Source organism: Meleagris gallopavo, chromosome 10 (assembly GCF_905368555.1).
Source record: "Meleagris gallopavo chromosome 10, MGAL_WU_HG_1.1, whole genome shotgun sequence".
Taxonomy (NCBI): domain Eukaryota; kingdom Metazoa; phylum Chordata; class Aves; order Galliformes; family Phasianidae; genus Meleagris; species Meleagris gallopavo.
In genome coordinates this window covers 14,159,144-14,177,069 of record NC_139413.1, presented here as the reverse complement: position 1 = coordinate 14,177,069, position 17,926 = coordinate 14,159,144, and the positions used below count along the sequence as shown (strand labels likewise).

Here is a 17,926-nt window from a genome sequence, read left to right as displayed (position 1 = left end):
AAACCACACAGCTAAGCACTCAGGCAGCTCCAACACACACCCAAAGCCTGCCAATGAAAGCAGCTGCTCCTAACCAGAGAACGTCATTTTGGAAACCAGCCAGGACTAGAGCTTTCTGAACTTCAGACACAGCCTTATATTTTTGGTGTTCACTACTGCAGCTGAAGGAATTAAATAAATTTAACTAGATTTACTATTACAAATCTAGACAAGGTTTTTTTTTTTTTTTTAAATGCTAAATTGGTATGGCTTTCCCTTATAAACATTCTAGATAAATATAATTTGCACTTAATTGGATTTTTCATGTTAAACAGCAACAGAATCTGGTGCTCTAAAGCACCCTTTTTGGTGACATGAGTAAACAACCACTCAATTAAAGCATTACAAACATTCAAGATGATCTGATCACTTCCCTCCGTTCCAACATGTTGCTGTAAATATTTCATTTTCACATCATGTAAAAAATTCCCACAATTATATACAAATTCAGAATTTTTTAGTCAGTCTGTACACACATAACATGTCTGCAATACACTTTAACACTCTGTTTATCTTTCCTAAGATCTCTGAAGTAATTTTTATTTCTGGCCTTTAGATGGACTGATGGGTGTTTCCAGGTTGAAAAACAAAACAGAACAGTAGGAATACATTTGGACAATGAAGTTTATGTTACCAGTAGGAACTTGTACAGTAAAACACCCGACAGCATTAACCGAATGATAACCTTGCCAGACAGAGGATGGCCTTCTCTCAGGATTCCATCCTCCACAACTGCTTGTTGCTGGTTCATCTGTTTTATCAGAACGTTAACAAACCTTGTGTGTTAACTGCACACGTAGAGGCAGATCAAGCATCATTCACATTTTCCACCAACCAAATGTAACGTATCTGAACAAGTCATTTTATTGCAAGTAAACTTATTTTTACTTAAGATAATGAGAATATTTTAATTTCAAGCAAGACAAATCCATTTCACAAACTTAATTCACACAATGTAAATAAATGCTTCACATTATAGACATTTAGATTTTCTTTAAACCTTTTTTATTTAGAGATTTTTCTGGTAAGGAGATATACCATAGGAAAGCAATTTCACTGGCAGTGAGGTATGTATATACTCTACCAAAATACTCCTCTTGCTTTAACTGCTTTTAACTTTATTTACATATAAGGAAAATATCAATGCATATCCTTGGCTTAACTACAGTATTTGTTACCCTATATGAGTAAAATGAAATGTTATTTGCATACAAAATTGATTTGTAGAGGAATCTGACTTATGATTTAAACAAAAATCATGTTTCAAAGACAGTTTGAATGAACAAACACAATTCAGCATGACCAAGACACCTGCACCATATTTCCATCCTCACAGCACATTTATTTCAGTAATTCTGTAAGTAGGTCCTTAGCATGAGCATAGTGTTACAGTTTTCATACATATAATCACATCCAAAACAAGCTCTAAAATTTAAGTTGTAAACATTCTCTTCATATGTAGAAACATTTCAACCTGTGTTCAAATTTTCTAAAATGATCAACCTTTTAAACAGAATTATAAATGAAAAGTCTACTCTAAACCGTGTAGTGAGCAATGCTTATTAGTACATTTCTACAGTGTTAAATAAAATAGTAGAGAGGCAAACTTCTGTAAGCAAGTCAGATTTTAAGTAAATCATCATAAAGAACAAACTTGTTAACAAAAAGATGCTTTGTAATAAAGAAAGTTGGATTGAATCTACTATGATACAAAAACATAAGGGTAAATACCATCTTTGTTGACAAGTAGGAGGTAGCATGGATGCACCACTTTATTGTCAGTGAGAAATGCAACTGAAGTAAAGAATATTTCCTTACCACAAATTTCCAGTATTATGTACATATTTATCTTAGAAATTTGTTTAGACAAGTTTCCCTCCACTTTTTAGTACAAAAAGCCTCATGTGATTTAAAAAAAACACTTACACACCTAGATAGAAGAGTACTAATTGCCCTATTTGAATGAAACAGTCTCTTGAACTATGAAGTAACATGGTATTTAATGCCCTAAAGTAGAGTAAATTGTTATTAGCAGTTCTTGATATTATACAAAACACTACATACATACAAACAAAATATAATATCTTATTTTACTATGTAATTTCTTTTTTTTTTTTGGAATAAACAGAGCCTTGATTTGGGTAACACTGCAGAGAATGTGGTTTCTTTGTTTTATTAAAATCTGTCTTTTAAGTACCCATGTGCAACGATTTAAAAATGGCTGCTATACATGTAATGGTCTTGTATTGATAGTGAACACAGTAACTGACAAAAACATAATAAACCTTAAAAACACATCTTCCACCCTATATAAAATATAAAGACTACTTACTGTAACTGTTAAGTATTCAATTTATTTTGATGTTATTGTAATCCACTTCCTCTATTTTTGCCTTTAGGATTTATAAACATAATTTAGTGTAACAATTTATTTTAAAAAATGACAAAGTATTTCAAATTTACATCCAATTCAAATTGAAAATGTTTTCTTGTTCTATGATGCTGCTTCTGCCATCAGTAAAGAAAATGAAGTTTCAGTAATCGAAGCAGGTTTTTTAAGTAGCGATGTGACTTCAACCATGCCAGCTCCAGTCCGTGGAAGATTTGCGTTGACAATGTGTCGTTGCAAGTGCTTTATCCAGTCTTCTTGAACAGACAGAGGTCCTCGAAAGACCAGACCACAAAACCTATGCAAATATTAAAATTGTTCCATCAAGATATATCTAGCACTGCTCAAAAATTATGCAAACAAAGCCCTAATTTTCTTGAAGTCTGCCTCTCTATATATTTAGTTGAAAACCTTAGTAACTAAGTTCATCTGTAGTAACCATAAACCATATGCAGTTCATACAAGTTATGCTCCTATGTTTGTAATAGCAGCAGTAACAATCTGATCCTCTTAGGGTTTCTTCTGAAGAACAGAGTATTACTCAAACATGGCCAATAAGATTTTAGCTAGAGAAATGGGAGCTGGCAATTTAACAACTAAGTATGATTGATTCAAATTATCTTGTCCGAATTAATGAAAATAATCAACTGCTTTCCCCCTAGTCTTATCCATTGTCATCACAAACATTACAGAACATAATTTTAAATATTCCTACAACTAAAGTAGCAAGCTCTTAAGAACAGTCTTTCAATTAAAATAACCCTATGTACCTGCATCTGAGTATGTAAACTTCATCAGCACTATGAGGTAATGGCAGCATTTTTTTCTTGCTTCCAGATCTTGACCTTGACTTCTTTTGCTTACAGTCCAAAGCTAAGAAGAGAGAAATTTCCATATGTAAAAAGCGATATTTCAGACAGTGTTAAGCCAGAGATATTCAGTGAGTATTCCCTATAGAAGTGGTGAAAAGATATCTACCTCCTTGTTATTGTATGTTTAGTTATAGCTACATTCCAAAACAATTGTAACATGCTCTAAGAAATGTGCTGGTGAAACATCTAATGCCTTCCTCCCCATCTCCATCTCTTTCTTTAAGCACAGCACTTGCGGTTTGAAAGACTAGATAATTGACATTTAGCATTAAACTGTTGTTTTAGTACCAGCAGGCACCTGCTAACTTCTGGAATTATACAAAAACAAAGCACCATTGGAAATACCTTTCATTCAAAAAACACTGTCAAAATGCAAAAATGCTTTTGTAATTCAAGTAAAGTTGTAAGACCACTCAAGTTCAAGCAGGTTGCATCTTCACAAAGTTGTAGCTTTCAGCTAACACAATGAAGAATTTCTAGTTTGAATGCAACACCTCATGTATTCCCAACGAAGCAAAAACTTTTTCCTTTTATCCACTATGGATGAACTTCAAATGGAACTTCCTCCTCACTCCTATCTGAACCGTAATGCATCTTGCAAAACTTCTGTATTCATCCTCTACAGTAGAAGATGGTATTAGAACAACCAACAGGGATGGCAAGGCCATCTTTTTAAGTTCAGTCTGTTTGAAACCATTTATGAAAGTACTGTGTGTTATCTGAAAACACATAGCAAACAGGTTCAATCTGCATTAAAAAGTTTACACCTTCCATAAACAGATGTCACGGGAACCTACAACAAAACCTGGAGATTCTAGAATGTAGCCAAAGTTGGAGGATGAGGGCATTAAACTGAGTTAATATTGGTATGATGAAAACAGCTGATAAGGCTCACGAAAGACAAGCAGTTCGGGACTGGTAAGTGTTATCTAGCTATACTATGTTCCAAAAACAAGATACTCACACTAAAACTACACAGAAATGTGAAAGACAGTAATGAGTGATATTGATACTAAAAAAGGCATATGCTATGCTACAGTGGAATTCAAAAGCTGTTAAACTTGCCTAAGTTCTGACTCGTGTAACAGAAAACAGAAAAGCTTAGTATCCTGAAGCATAAGACGTCATCTGTGGAGGCAAAACATGCTGATTTAAAGAACATACAAACAGGCTCAATTGCATCCATCATTCTTCTTATGTCTTCCAAAAGAGCACGTCTCAAACATGGCTTTTACCCTGTAGCTAAACCTTAAACTTGTAGACACACCAAGCACTTCCCATTTCCATCCCCAGACTGAAGATTCTCACAGTACCTCAAAAAAAAAAAATGAATGATTTTTGGAGGTTTGAAAGAACTAGAGAACGAATCAGACTGCAGACAAGTAGAAAAGGAGAAGACACCAACCTAAAGAAAGTTCTTTTGGATTCTGGCTGAAGCCATCATTATGAAGATGAGCCTCAACAGTGGTGGGTTTTTTTTGTTGTTTTTTTTTTTCTCTCTGACAGTACCAAGGAAAGCAGTCTCAATATAAAGCCAGTGAGAGAGAAATGGCCAAGATAACTTCTGAAAAAGTGAACAGGTAGGGGGTCCTTACTATTTTATGTTCTCATCAAAAAGATATCCTTTAGATAATTAGGAAGTTAAATCACTGTCTTTAATGCTTTAGGAAATACCGAGTAGTATAAATATGTCACATACTGCAACACCAGTAACAACAGCACCAGAAATGTAAGCAGACAAAATACTGAAACCTAGAGGCTGATTCTCACAAGAGAATTACTTGCACGAGGGAAGACTTATCTGAAGCAGTTGTTACAGCAAAAGCTTTGCCACTGCTGATTTTGCAAAATGTCACGTGAAGGAAATAATTATAAGTCGTCATTTTCTTTGAATAGAAAGGCATCCAGGAGTTGCACCCGATGTCAGTTAGCTGATGTCAGTTGATACAAATGAGCAAAAAAACAGTAGACAGGAGGCTCCACCTAGAAAAGCCCCCAGGCATTTGAAACAAGAACTAGCTTGTTTCCTTCAGATTGGCAAACTTAAGACACTCATTCTCATCAAGAAATTTGATTCTACTCACACACATCCCAAGCATTTCAGAGTCTTCACCTTCTTATTTGGTTTTCTGTAACAGAGCTCCCAAACAGTTTTAAGCATTTGTATATTCCTCTAGGAAAAAAACCCCTCTGAACTACTATGAAATCAAATGGACAGCAACATGGGTAAAGAGGCAATCATAATACACCAGAAGTAGTTACTACTTCCGTGAAAGGTATATTTTCCCAAGAACAACTAAAAAAAAACCAAACACAAAAATCAAAGCAAAACAGACATATGGACATTTCTGCATCATTTAAACAGACATTCTAGACAGAGAAAATACAAAATGAAGACCAGAAAATATAATGAAACTTCAAGAAAAACAATAATCAGATCACTCAATGCATTCTTAGAATAATTTAGCTAGGATTGGACATAGAACATATGCCCAGCAAGAAGCTGCTGTTAAAAAACACGAAAAATACTAAGGATATTAAATCTGTGTTCTGCAAGGGTTATTTTTGTTACCTTTGTCTTTTGACCAAGTGAATATATTTCTTTACATTTTAGAGGGTGCAAAGCAACACAAGTATATTTTGAAATTATCTCACTGAAGCAAAAATGGTGAAAAAGAGTAAGATCTGGGTAAACTTCATTGAAAACTGAAATTCCAACACCAGTTATCAAGGACACACACCAGGAACTGTCACATTAATTCCATTTTTGTCTATCTAGAGAGTAACGACTTTAAATGAAGTTACACGTCACATCTGCTTACACTGCTGGCATGATGCCTGCGAGCCTTTGCAAGCATCAAATAAGACATATTATTGTTTTGTCTGTAACAAAGCATGTTCTGAACAAAACTCTTTGGATACCTTTACTGTAAAACAAAGGATGACCTCAGCAGAAACCATTTTTAGCATTTTTAGGAAGAGACCAAAGATAATGCAGTCCTTGCAATGGAAATTCAGACTGTACTTGCAGCAAATTGCCAAAGAGATGGAGGAGCTACCTGTAATGATGCCTACTTTGTGGCGAGACAGCTCCCGAAACTATTAACCTTTGTTATTATAGGTCTTTCTCTATAAAGGACCAGTTCTCTTTGAACAAAGCCTCCTTCCTTCACGTTTGGCCACCTGCTGCTTCCAAAAGCCTTTTGTGAACAACAAGTTGTACCACTTCATCAAAACTCTGACACAGCATGACAGAGAGAAAACTAAGGAAGATAACCAAACATTGGAGTGAACTTCTTGAGGCACTCAAGTCCAATTTGATCATAATGTTTAGAAAAACACATGCTATATCAAAAGACTGCGTATAAAAAACTACTATGTCTGTGATAGTTTATCAAGAAAGACTGACAAGCAGATGGTGATAGGAGGTTAGAATCAGTGCATCTAGGACAATACGTATTACAAAGGTCACAATTGGAGATCCTTAATTCCATGATTTTTGGTCTGAGTCTCAAAATTAAAACACATCTATGCTAACCTGTGTGCTCTACCTCTTAATATTCTCCAGAGTGGAATACCTTTCTTTTCAGTGACCGAAGCCCAGTCTTTATTAAGACTTCATGATGACTTTTGTCATAAAATATGACACAAGTTGAATAACTGCATACATAAGTGACTCTAATTAACCATTTGAAAACACCACCAAGTTAAAAAAAACATCCCTCTTGTGTATTTATTCACTAATTAGTCAAATTCAATCTTTTTTTTTTTTTTTTTACCATGTCTCATCATTATTGCAAAGTACAATGCAAAAGAAATCCAGATTTTTTTTCTTTTTACACATATATATGTTATACTCCAGTAATTTGGTTCTCTGAAGGATTTTATGCAATGCTGAATTCAGTCCACTGCACTGGCTGATCAGCATCAAGTAAAGACATGCAAATCCAGCAGATCTCTGATCCCTGCTATGGTTGCGCACACTTATACCGCAAACTCCCTGAAGCTACAACTGCAATATTAGAAACTATTTGGAAAGGTGGTGACCACAGAAATCACTATCACAGAAATCAGCCATACAGCTGGCTCCAAGACAGAGTCCTTACTTGTATATTGTTGTTCTCTCCCAAACTTCTGGGAGAATATTCTCCATCTACAGAAGCAGAGAGCAAAGAAGACAGTGATGATTCCCAGAAAATGACAGCTGTTAAGAAGAGATTAAGTAGGTGGACAGAGAAAGAAAAAGAGAAGATGTAAAAAGCCAAGGTGCAAGACAGAACTAGGAGATTTTAGGTAAGAAGAGAAGCCTGGTAAAAAGAAAAGAAAGGAAGCTGGATATACAACTGTACCAAGAAGGGCAGGATGCATTTAGAAGATTTTGCACAGCTCTGTTTGTTAAGAGTCAGTTTGATACATGCTCTTGAGAAGACCATCATGCAACCACTATTACAAAAGCCAGTAACTATAAAAATGAACTCAGTGAAGCATTTGCTATGCAGTGGTTAAGCACAAATTAAGCTTAATAACAAATACTAATTTTGAACAGCCAAAGCCTAGAAAGTTCCACTTCTGAACGTTTTTCTCCTGAGCCCATTCTCAAAATTTACTATTATGCAACTATTTCAGTTATAACTAAAAATGACAAGTTGCATTAAAAAAAATGGAACTGGTAACATTTGACTAAATGAAAAACATGCTGATTCTGAAAAAAATGGGCATCTGCTAGAAAAGCAATATGATAACCATCTATTGAAAACACGCAGACAAACTGAAAAATTGAGTAGACTAGTGCATATACTGATGTTAGCCCTGGGACAGCTCTCACTTAGGTGACTTGTACAGTTTACTGTACTTCTTTTACTAAACAATAACACCTAGATAGTTCCCATAACAATTGCCAAATCATAAAATAACTAGAGTTTTCACGTTTGCACACACTTATTTAATGATAGCAAGAAACTAAGATAAATATGGTGACCCTGCCCATGGCAGGGGAGTTGAAACCAGATGATCTCTGAGGTCCTTTTCAACACAGGCCATTCTGTGATTCTATGATATGCAACTAATAAGATTTCTTTATGGTAGTTCTGTACGCTTTAGAAGATGTAAGAAATCACCTCATGAAAACTGAAGAAGAAACCTGTATAAATGTATTATCACTGCCTCCATAAGATCTCCAAGCTGAAGCCAAGCAGATGTCTACAAATGGCTCTCAGCCACAACTATTTTTCAAAAGATAAACTGAAATCTGCCCAAGCACAACATTCAGAAAAGTTTTAAATCAGTATGTGCTAGTGAAATCTTGTAAAGCTGTCATCCTCCTAGCAAAACTTCCAGTGTACTGTGCAATAACAGGAAGAAAAAAAAACAACAGTTTAAAATTGTATTATCTGGTCTACTAGGTTTACACTGAGCTTGCTCAAATGAAGAGTCAACGAACAAACTGTCAAATTTATAACTTCTGTAACTGTGCAAAGTTTTTAATGGTAACTACTAAATGAGCACATGTGCATTGGTTGCATAATATTATAGCTATAACTTAAGCCTCCCTTAAGCCACCATTTTCAGTGAAATGCCTATATCTGCATGACATAGGCTATTAATGTAGATCAGCTCTACCTTCTGAGATTAGAAGCAAGTTTTTGGTTTTTTTTTTGTTAAATTTTCTTTCTAACTTCATTTTAAACAAACTTCTAGTTCTGATGATACAAGACTCAGGAGGTTTAAGTTCTTAAAAAGAAGGCATCAACTGCTCAAATTATTAGCTTGCAAGCTGTTCCTTAAAAAACAAAAACACAACCACCATCAGCAGTAACAAAAAACCCAAAAACTACAACACAACAAAACAAAAAACCTCCAAGGCTGCATCCGTATTTCCTATTTAGCTGAGGTGAAAGGAGCTTCTCTAGGCTCTGTATACTATTTTCTTTGTCTCAGCGTCTCCTTCATTTAATAACTGATAGATTTTAATGTGCAATTTAAATACAGTTATATTTACCAACAGGTATAGAAGCAAAATAACTCACCATAGGGCTAGTACCTGACAGGATGAGGGGAAATGGCCTTAAGTTGGCACCAGAGTAAGTTTAGGTTGGATATCAGGAAGAACTTTCTTTACAGCGAGGGTTCTTAAGCACTGGAATAGGCTCCCTAGGGAAGTGGTTGAGTCACCATCCCTGGATGTGTTTAAAAACCGTTTGGATGTGATGCTCAGGGACCTGATTTAGCAGAGGATTGTTAGTTAGGGTAGTATGGTGAGGTCGTGGTTGGACTCAATGATCTTTAAGATCTTTTCCAACCTGAGCAATTCTATGCTTCTATGATTCTATGACAGCAGTGGTATAAGAAGTCAACTATCACCATCTTTCTACCACATTAACATGAAAACTTTCAGAATCACTAAAATCATATTCTCATACGCAATGGATATTAGTGCAACTGTTTTCATTCTAAATCTATTTTATTATATCATTACATATAACAAGACCTGGCATCCACAGGCTCAGTGTGTAAAATACATTTAAATGTTATTCAGTCTGTCACAGAAAAAGCCTGAAACTATTTGTTGTATATATATATATATATATATAGCATAACAAATCGCATCTACAGATAAAAAATGGAATTATATATTTTTTTTCAGTATCATGTAAATGCCTGTGCTTATCAATACAGGAAACTGATTGCTGCACTTCTGAATTACTTCATAGTTTTAAATTTGTCTAAGTTTTCCTCACTATATCCACGTTTGCTCCCCAACTTGCCACTGACCGTACAAAATCCCACTAATCTAAGCCATACTCCAAGTAAACTCAGGAATCTGCCTACAGCCAAGAAAACTTCATGTCTCGAAATGAGTCAAAATACAGAATACTACAAGGTTTTCAATAAACGTGTGTTTTAATTAAAAAAAAAAAAAAAAAAGCATTAACAGCAGTGCCAAGTGCTGTACCACACTCACTCTGTTGTCAATCATTCCATGATTGGTTTGTAAACCAAACAAAAATGAAAACAGCTACATGTACTATGTTGGTAGAAATATACAAGTTGGAAAATTACTTGGTTCTTCCGTTTTTCAGCCACAGTATTCTTAGTAGTTATATGTAATGTAATTATTTCTTAATGTTTTTAATTGTTGAGGTACTTATAAAGACTTTATTAGATGGTCAACTAGTTGGTTTGGAAATCGTGATATTGTGGGAGAATGAATTTTGAGTGAACATCTCTTAGTTTTGCTTACACATACCTTAAGTGTTGGATCCAAAATAAATGAGTAAGAATGAAAATCAGACATGAGAGTGGACAACAGCAACATATCTTTGTTTACAAGTTGCTGAAGTTTTATGGCAAATAAATTCTTTATCAACGGAAGCTTCAAAATTATTTTGAATTAACATATGCTTTTGTCCAGTCTGATGAGGAAAATGTATCATAGACAGACTTGCTTTTACATCTGTAACAAAACATACCTGTCCCAGTCAAAAGTCCAGCACTCTTCTTTCGTGCATAAGCGCGTAAGTGGTTGGACAGGCTAACAGCACTTGTAAACGTCGTATTGCAATGCACACACGTTCTAAGCTTCACAGGCATACCTATCATTCAAAAGAAAACTATAATCCAGTTCTCTCTTCAAAAAATGAAATTCTCAAAGCGTTGTAAAAAGTTTTCTGTAATAAAGATGGTTTTAAATATATTCACTGCATTGATGCAATTTTTTAGTATATTAGAAGGATCGAAGTTAACCGTCATTAGCTTTCCACGCAGTGCTTTAAGCCAAACCTTGTTATTTGAAAAGAACAGAAGGAAGGCAACTTGAACCCATTAGGCTACTCTGCATCAGGCTACTAACAAATTCCTACAGATCTACATATCACGAAGCTCTATTCCCAAAACACAATCCTGCAATTTGAATAGCACAGTACTGTTGAGAAATTTCAGAGCTTGTAACATTTCCAATAAAGAGAATTTTAAAAGTCTGGTTGACAAAGTGGTAATTAAGTGTTTTACCCATAAGACAAAAAGGCTCAATACTAAATTAGGCTACTGTTGAAAGCTTAGAGAGAAAGGTGTAAAGCACATAACTGAACATCTGTTAGACAAAACATTTTGTTCAGTGCATTTTCTGTTCATTACTTTAGATACGTCACCAATAATGAAAGTTAACGATTCAAAGATCTTTGCTAAAATCTCTGTGCTAAATAACCAACAAAGCAGCATGCTTTTATCACAGGAAAACAGTGAAAGTGCAACAATACTGAACCCCTCACTTACCAGACAAAGAAAGCATTATTACTTCTCCCCTGCTCAACTTTACCATAATGTTCTCCCCTCATTTTACTAAAGATATATTGTTTCCAGTTCTCTACTAATAAATTATTAGAAGAACAGATAAAAGTGCCCAATCTACTCAGAAAGAATGCTTCTGCTTGTAGGAAGGAAGGAGTCTTATTCTCCAGCAGCACACAGAAGATGTGCAGTTTTTTTCAGGTAAGTTAAAGAAGAAGGTCTGGTTGGTTTAAAAAACAAATAGCAACAACAGAAAAAAGAAAAAGTCACAAAGCTTTTTGAAAACTAAAAATGGGATTAGAAACATTTGCCATTTTAGGAAGAACTGAAGATTTCAACTTGATGCTAAATACTTTCTCTCCAACTCAACTGGCACAGTGCGATTGTTAGCTGTCAAACTGTTACCTCAGCCACAGATAATTATAGGGCCCCATCCATAACTGTTAGTATTATGTAAGCACGTGTTTATTTTAACCTGATTGTTCATCGTAACCAAGCAGGTGCTGCTACCCAGTACTTAGCAGTAAATATTAAACAGACAGCAATAACAGTGTCTGTTTTGGCAAGCTTCTCCTCTAGCATGGTTTTTCAAATAATTTAGCCTGTCAAAGACACACCTTCCCGTATAAAGTAACCTTTCTTCAACAACAACCACATATATCCACATGACATTGAATGTAATTCTGTCATTTTAGAAAGCCACTTTAAGAAATTGTTTGTCACACTTTCAATAGTCCCTTGAAAGAACTTCTAAGTACACTGGGCTTCTTATTTCTTTAAGGGCAGATGAGAATAGAGGTGAAAAAAAGTACAAGGCACTGCCAATTTTACTAACCTGCATTGGGTACTGATGAGAAAACCAACAGAACCAAAAGTCATGAGTATAAAACTAAGATCCTTCTCCTCAGTCTAAAGAATCTTGCAGCACCGTAAGGTGGTGCTCCAACAAGAAACAGGTAAATGCAAGCTCTGCATACACACTGAAAAGAATCCTACTAGAATTTCCCGAGACAAGAAATAACTCTTATGTGACAAGTAGGTTAAAAACATCACTCTAAAAAAACTGCTTTCTAAGTACAGAATAGCTAGAAAGTTGATTACAGAACTGCCTCATCAGCACAAGTCTCAGTGCAGGGAACATCTTCGTCCCTATCAGTCCGATGCTGCATATCAGAACTCTACTGGCTACAACTGTATTCCAACTAACATACATCTTCACTCAGGACAGACAGACCTTAAGAAAGCACCAGTTTCTCAGAGCAGACACAATTTTAAAACAAACAATAATTACTCTACGGTGTAAGAGCATGTTTGCCTAAAAACATCAAAATTAGTTAAGAGAAATTAATCAATTTAAAACACTATGTGCTAATAATGGCATCGACAGTTCTGTCAGTTTGAGCAAATGCTGTTTTGCACAAACCTCCAAGATTTAAAAGACGTGATTCTCAAACCAGCAGTTTTAAAGCCCAGAAACAGGGTCACAAGCCCAAACATCTCAGAACTGTTAAGTCTACCATATATGCACGGACACTTCAACATATGGCTACTGCAGGATCTGTCTTCTTCCTTTTTGAGGCTCATTTTATGCCCACTTTGAATCTATAAGCCCAACCATACGCAGAACACGTACTACATTCTGTGCCAAAAGCCCTCAGTACTGAATATTCACTTAAGAAAAAACACACAAGAAAAATTTCTTGCGCTATCTCTCGCAGTCAAGGTCCTCTGGAAATGAAACAAGAATTAAATAAACAAATTCCCAAATAAAATCCTCTGCACTTGTACATTTTCTGTGAATTAAAACATTTGTTTGGAAATGCTGTGAAGACAGCGAGAAACACCTTCTTACCTGACTGCATAGTCAAGTCCATTTTTTGTGGCTGATACATCAATGGACTGTCTTCATTTAATGGAAGAACACATTTCTGAACAAACCTCTTTCTCGCAGTTTGATTATGAATCTTTTGAGAAGAAATACCAGGACTCCTTTCTTCTCCTAACCTTTTATTTTTCAGAAGTTCTATCAGTGTAAGTGACTGATTTTTTTTTTCATTATGTAGTACTGCCTTTGTTTCATCACATTCATTTAGGAAACTCAGCCCTTCTTCCTCTGATGCAGACACAGATATATCTTCAGTCTTTAGGCCATTATGGTATGCTTCAAGAGGTATAACATTCTGAGATAAAAAGTCATCATTTGATGCAAATTTCTGAGCAACAAAGGGTCTGGGAATAACACGGCGACTATTCAAAGCCTTTAGTATTTTTTCATACTTCTCTTCATTTTGCATCATCTCATTCAAAACACAGATCGGAGACTTGTGTGCATCCCACTTGGTTTTGCCAAGCCTCTTCAGGTGTCCTCGCACATGATTTGACAATCCAATTTTAGTATCAAACCAGCCTCCGCAGAGCTGACACGTGTGCTCAGAGGAAGTTTCAGATTTCTCAATTGCTACAAAGAAAATAATTTTCATGTATTTTGACAATTATGTACTATTAAATATTACAATAGCAAATCACAAGGACGAAGAGAGGCTTTACAACAAAATAAAGCAAGTCTTGTTTAGTGCTCAATTTAGTGCACTTTGTCCCCTCTACACCAAAACTTAAAAAAAAAAACAAAAAACAACCAACAATAAACAAATTTAAAAAACACGTACCTTTTCTAACACGTTTAACAGGAGTTCCTGTTCCAGTTCTTTTAAAATGTTGCATTTTGTCACTTGTTGCTATCTGTTCTGGTGAAACAACATGACGGGCTTCATAGCTTAATCCAGCTCTGTGAAGATGTCCTCTGACGTGGTTGGACAATCCAACACCTGTTTCAAAGGTTGCTGGGCAGTATGGGCAGGACTTCTTTTCAAGTGACAAATCAGTCCAATGGAAAACTGAATTATGCTTTGGCAATGCTGATCCTACATTTTCTAAATTCTGTGCATCATGCAAATCATGCAGGAAGTTACTACTCTCAGCATCTTCATAATACTCAAAATAAAAGCCATCATTCTGCTCATAACTAAGTGAAGATTTATCACCAGCTTCATGATCTTCCATTTTACCTTTGAATATGGGGAATAGGCTTACATGCTCCTGATTAATATCACTGTAAGATTCATCCTCCACAGACCGCGTAGTGTAATCACACAGTTCAGCATTATCCCATGAACTTTCATCCTCCGTTTCATAGCTGTCTTTTTTTTCAGCAGAGTTAAGTCTCTGTAAAACAACAACAGCCATTTTATGCAGAAAACCTGAAAAGCAATCCAAACTGTTTCCTGTAACAGTGCCATCCCTCCTTAACCACTCTTACTACAGCTACGTGCTTATTATCTTTATAGCCTTCTGCTCCTTTGCAATTAAGATTATCTGAATTCATGACAAAAAATTATTATGGATGCTACCTGATAGAGAAAATAAATGTAAAGAACTCACAGAGATGGACTCTTAAACGTAAATGTAAGAATCAGTATATTTTTTAATCATTGTAGTTTTCACATTTATGTCTACATGAGTAATTATTGCTTGCTTTGACACTAGCTCTCTGCTTTGCTGCTTGATGAAAACTTTCTAAGTTTCTGATCACTGCTATTTCTAATCAAAAGGGTCTCGTCTGGAGAATTTAGATTGCACACACTTACAGATGACTGTGAAACGCTTTTCCGAGCCTTCTGTATCCTGTAGGGTCGCTTGTGAAGTTTTCCGAAGTTACTGGACTGTGAAGTAGAGCCAAATGATCGTTTTACATCTTGTTTTAAAACTGAGTTCTTTGGAAACGTAGAAGATTGTTTTATCAACTGTTTTGTCCTGCTACCAAAATCTAAAGATTCTTCTATTATGCTGCTTTTTCTTTTTTCTAGTCTAAGATGGCTACCAAAGGGATCAATGCAAGACGCTGGATGCAAATATTCCATGTGTTTTTTTAAAATGCTTCTAGCTGAAGTTGTGAATGGACACATCTTACACATGTACGTCGACGACTTCTTTGAGGATCCTAAATATGGATCTTTCATGGATGCCTTCTTCTGTGACTTCCTCTGGGACATGTCACTACCAATAACAGAACACTTGACTACTGCTCCATGAGCAATCCCTCGGTGGCATTCAAGTTCATTTTCCGTCACAGCCATGAAATTGCATTCCTCACAGCAATAGTATCTTTTATCTTTTTCATGGGTCTTTGCATGCTGCACAAATGTTTTGGGACAATTGGTACCAAATACACACTGTGGGCACTGTAACCGTGCACTCCTACCCTCATCCTGAAGCTCTTTCAGCTCACGGATTTCTTCCATCAGTTTCTGTCTTCGTTCTTGGTGAATTATCATGTGTTTAAGAAGTGAATTACGATCTCTAAATGTCCTCCCACATTCCCTACACGCATAGGGCCTCGGGACATTGAGATGTCGGAAATGGCTGTTCCCATCTAAATGGTACATCATATGCCTATGCAGATGTTTCTTCTCCCTAAAATTCACATTGCACTTTGTACAGGGATAAAATGATGGTTCATCAGTACTGAAGGTAGATGGTGATTCAGAATCATTCTGTTCACATTTATTTTTTAAAGTATTGGAAAGAAAAGTACTAGTGTGAACAGGAGAAGCATCCTCTGCACAGCTACCAGTGGGACTATAAATGAGCTGCTGGATAGCATCAACAGCTTCCAGCTCTTCATCTGTGGATTCAGGCTTTACTTTACTCAATGAGTATTTCTGAGGTTCTACTATTTGTAGCTCCTCGTTCTGTTCTAAGAAGTCAACAGTTAGCAGTTTTGACTTACTAGGAATATAAGTAGTATCACCAAAACAGTCTTCAGTATAGCGTGTTATTTTACTAACATCCATTTTTCTTTTTCTCTTTTTTTCTAAACCTACTTTACAGTGAATGGGAGACTTCTCTATTGTTTCTTCATTTGTCATAAGAAACTGTATAAACTCTTTTTGTGGATCCCAGCTGGGTTCACATCCCGATCTGAAACCACCTGTACCTGAGGAAATGCCTGTTAATGCATCAACACAATCGTCTTTTACCAGTAAATTTTTATCATCCTCACAAACTTCTACTTGGCCTACTAAAGTGCTGTCTACACTATTTCCTACTGATTTCTGTGAGTCACAACCAACTGAAGCAGAGGTAGGTAAATTTTTAATGGAATGAGTCATGTTCTTAGCATGTGCTACATCAGGTAACAAAAATAAAACTTGGTGCTGATTTGAATTTTCTGTTGTACTCTTTGCAGGCAGCTGAAGATCATGAACCACCGTCAAAGTTGAGCAAGAATCTGTATGATGACCTACAGGCTGTCCAGTGGTTAGTGAAACACTGCCTTTATTCATAATGGAAGTTTTTGTTGAGGTGGAGTGTGAAACTGGTCCATTAACAGCAGTTCCTCTAGACAAGATAAAGTTTTCACTAGAAACAGTAGGAGCACCAGTGTGTATAAATAGAGAAGTCTGGCCTCCACTTAAGGCTTTTTCAGATCTGTCCCTGGATAGCTCTTCTGGCAGAGTCAATGTACTGTTTTTCTGAAACAATGTGTCACTCTCTTGTGATTCAGGAATGCCACCTTCCTCCTCAGATACAAAATCACATAGGATTTCCTCTTCTTCTTCTTTAGCACCAGTAACTTCAGTATTTATCTCTAAATCATCCATGTTGCTGGTCTGTCCATTAAGTACATTTATACTAAAACAAACAAACAAACAGAAAACAATAAAGCAAGAAAGGAATCAGAATCACAGAAATATAAGAATGGCAATTTTAATTTACAATTTTCTCTAGGACCATGCTCCTTCACACTGCAGTCAGAATGTTTTGAATTGAAAAAATACATTCTAACAAGTTTGAGACATGTTTTAAATTAATCCATAAAGGAACCAAAAACTGTATACTTTTTTTTTTTTTTTTTAATTTTGCTAGTCTATATTAACAGTGATACAGCACTGTCTGGTATTATCTCAGTCCAAAAAAAGTCTCAACACTTACATGCAATATGGAAAAAAATATGATTGACAAAAATTGTGCAAATGCATTTTACATGTACATTTACTTGAGCATACTGTTTATCCTTAATTCTGTTCTAAAACTAAAACAAGTAAGGAGTTAAGGTTATCCAGACAGCCTCTACAGTCATTTTAGTGATTTTTATATTGCTTTTTAAAATGTAGTTCCCTTTGAGACCTAAGAAATAAACCAAAATAATTTTTATATATCTCAAGGTATCACTTCTTTCAAAGCACTTGTATACAGTTGACATGATATGCAGGAGCTTGTAGTGCCTTTACTTGGGTATTAATGCAGAATACATCCAACTAGGCTAATTTTGGACATATAA

At 35.7% G+C, this 17,926-nt stretch overlaps 1 protein-coding gene across 2 annotated transcripts; it reads right to left on the bottom strand.

Annotated features, from left to right (window-relative positions):
- Positions 1-645: 645 nt before the first annotated feature.
- On the bottom strand, positions 646-17,248 carry ZNF644 (zinc finger protein 644). Of its 2 annotated transcripts, XM_085231915.1 has the most exons (6): positions 15,231-17,248; positions 14,253-14,808; positions 13,439-14,044; positions 10,770-10,892; positions 3,199-3,301; positions 646-2,726 (listed from the first exon to the last, which is right to left on the bottom strand). In XM_085231915.1, exons 1-6 carry the CDS (start codon positions 17,244-17,246, stop codon positions 2,534-2,536), a joined length of 3,597 nt encoding a protein of 1,198 aa, XP_085088041.1. In that variant the 5' UTR covers positions 17,247-17,248; the 3' UTR covers positions 646-2,533. The 2 variants fall into 2 exon arrangements, with proteins under 2 accessions (XP_085088041.1, XP_085088040.1); XM_085231914.1 differs by lacking the exons at positions 10,770-10,892; positions 15,231-17,248 and having other exon boundaries at positions 14,253-14,824.
- Positions 17,249-17,926: the final 678 nt, after the last annotated feature.

Coding starts and splice junctions, on each gene's coding strand:
- ZNF644 (XM_085231915.1), bottom strand. CDS start 17,246: ATGGATGATTTAGAGATAAATACTGAAGTTACTGGTGCTAAAGAAGAA. Junction 14,809..15,230: donor AAAGCGTTTCACAGTCATCT/GTAAGTGTGTGC, acceptor GTTGTTTTACAG/AGACTTAACTCTGCTGAAAA. Junction 14,045..14,252: donor TGTTAAACGTGTTAGAAAAG/GTACGTGTTTTT, acceptor TTTTCTTTGTAG/CAATTGAGAAATCTGAAACT.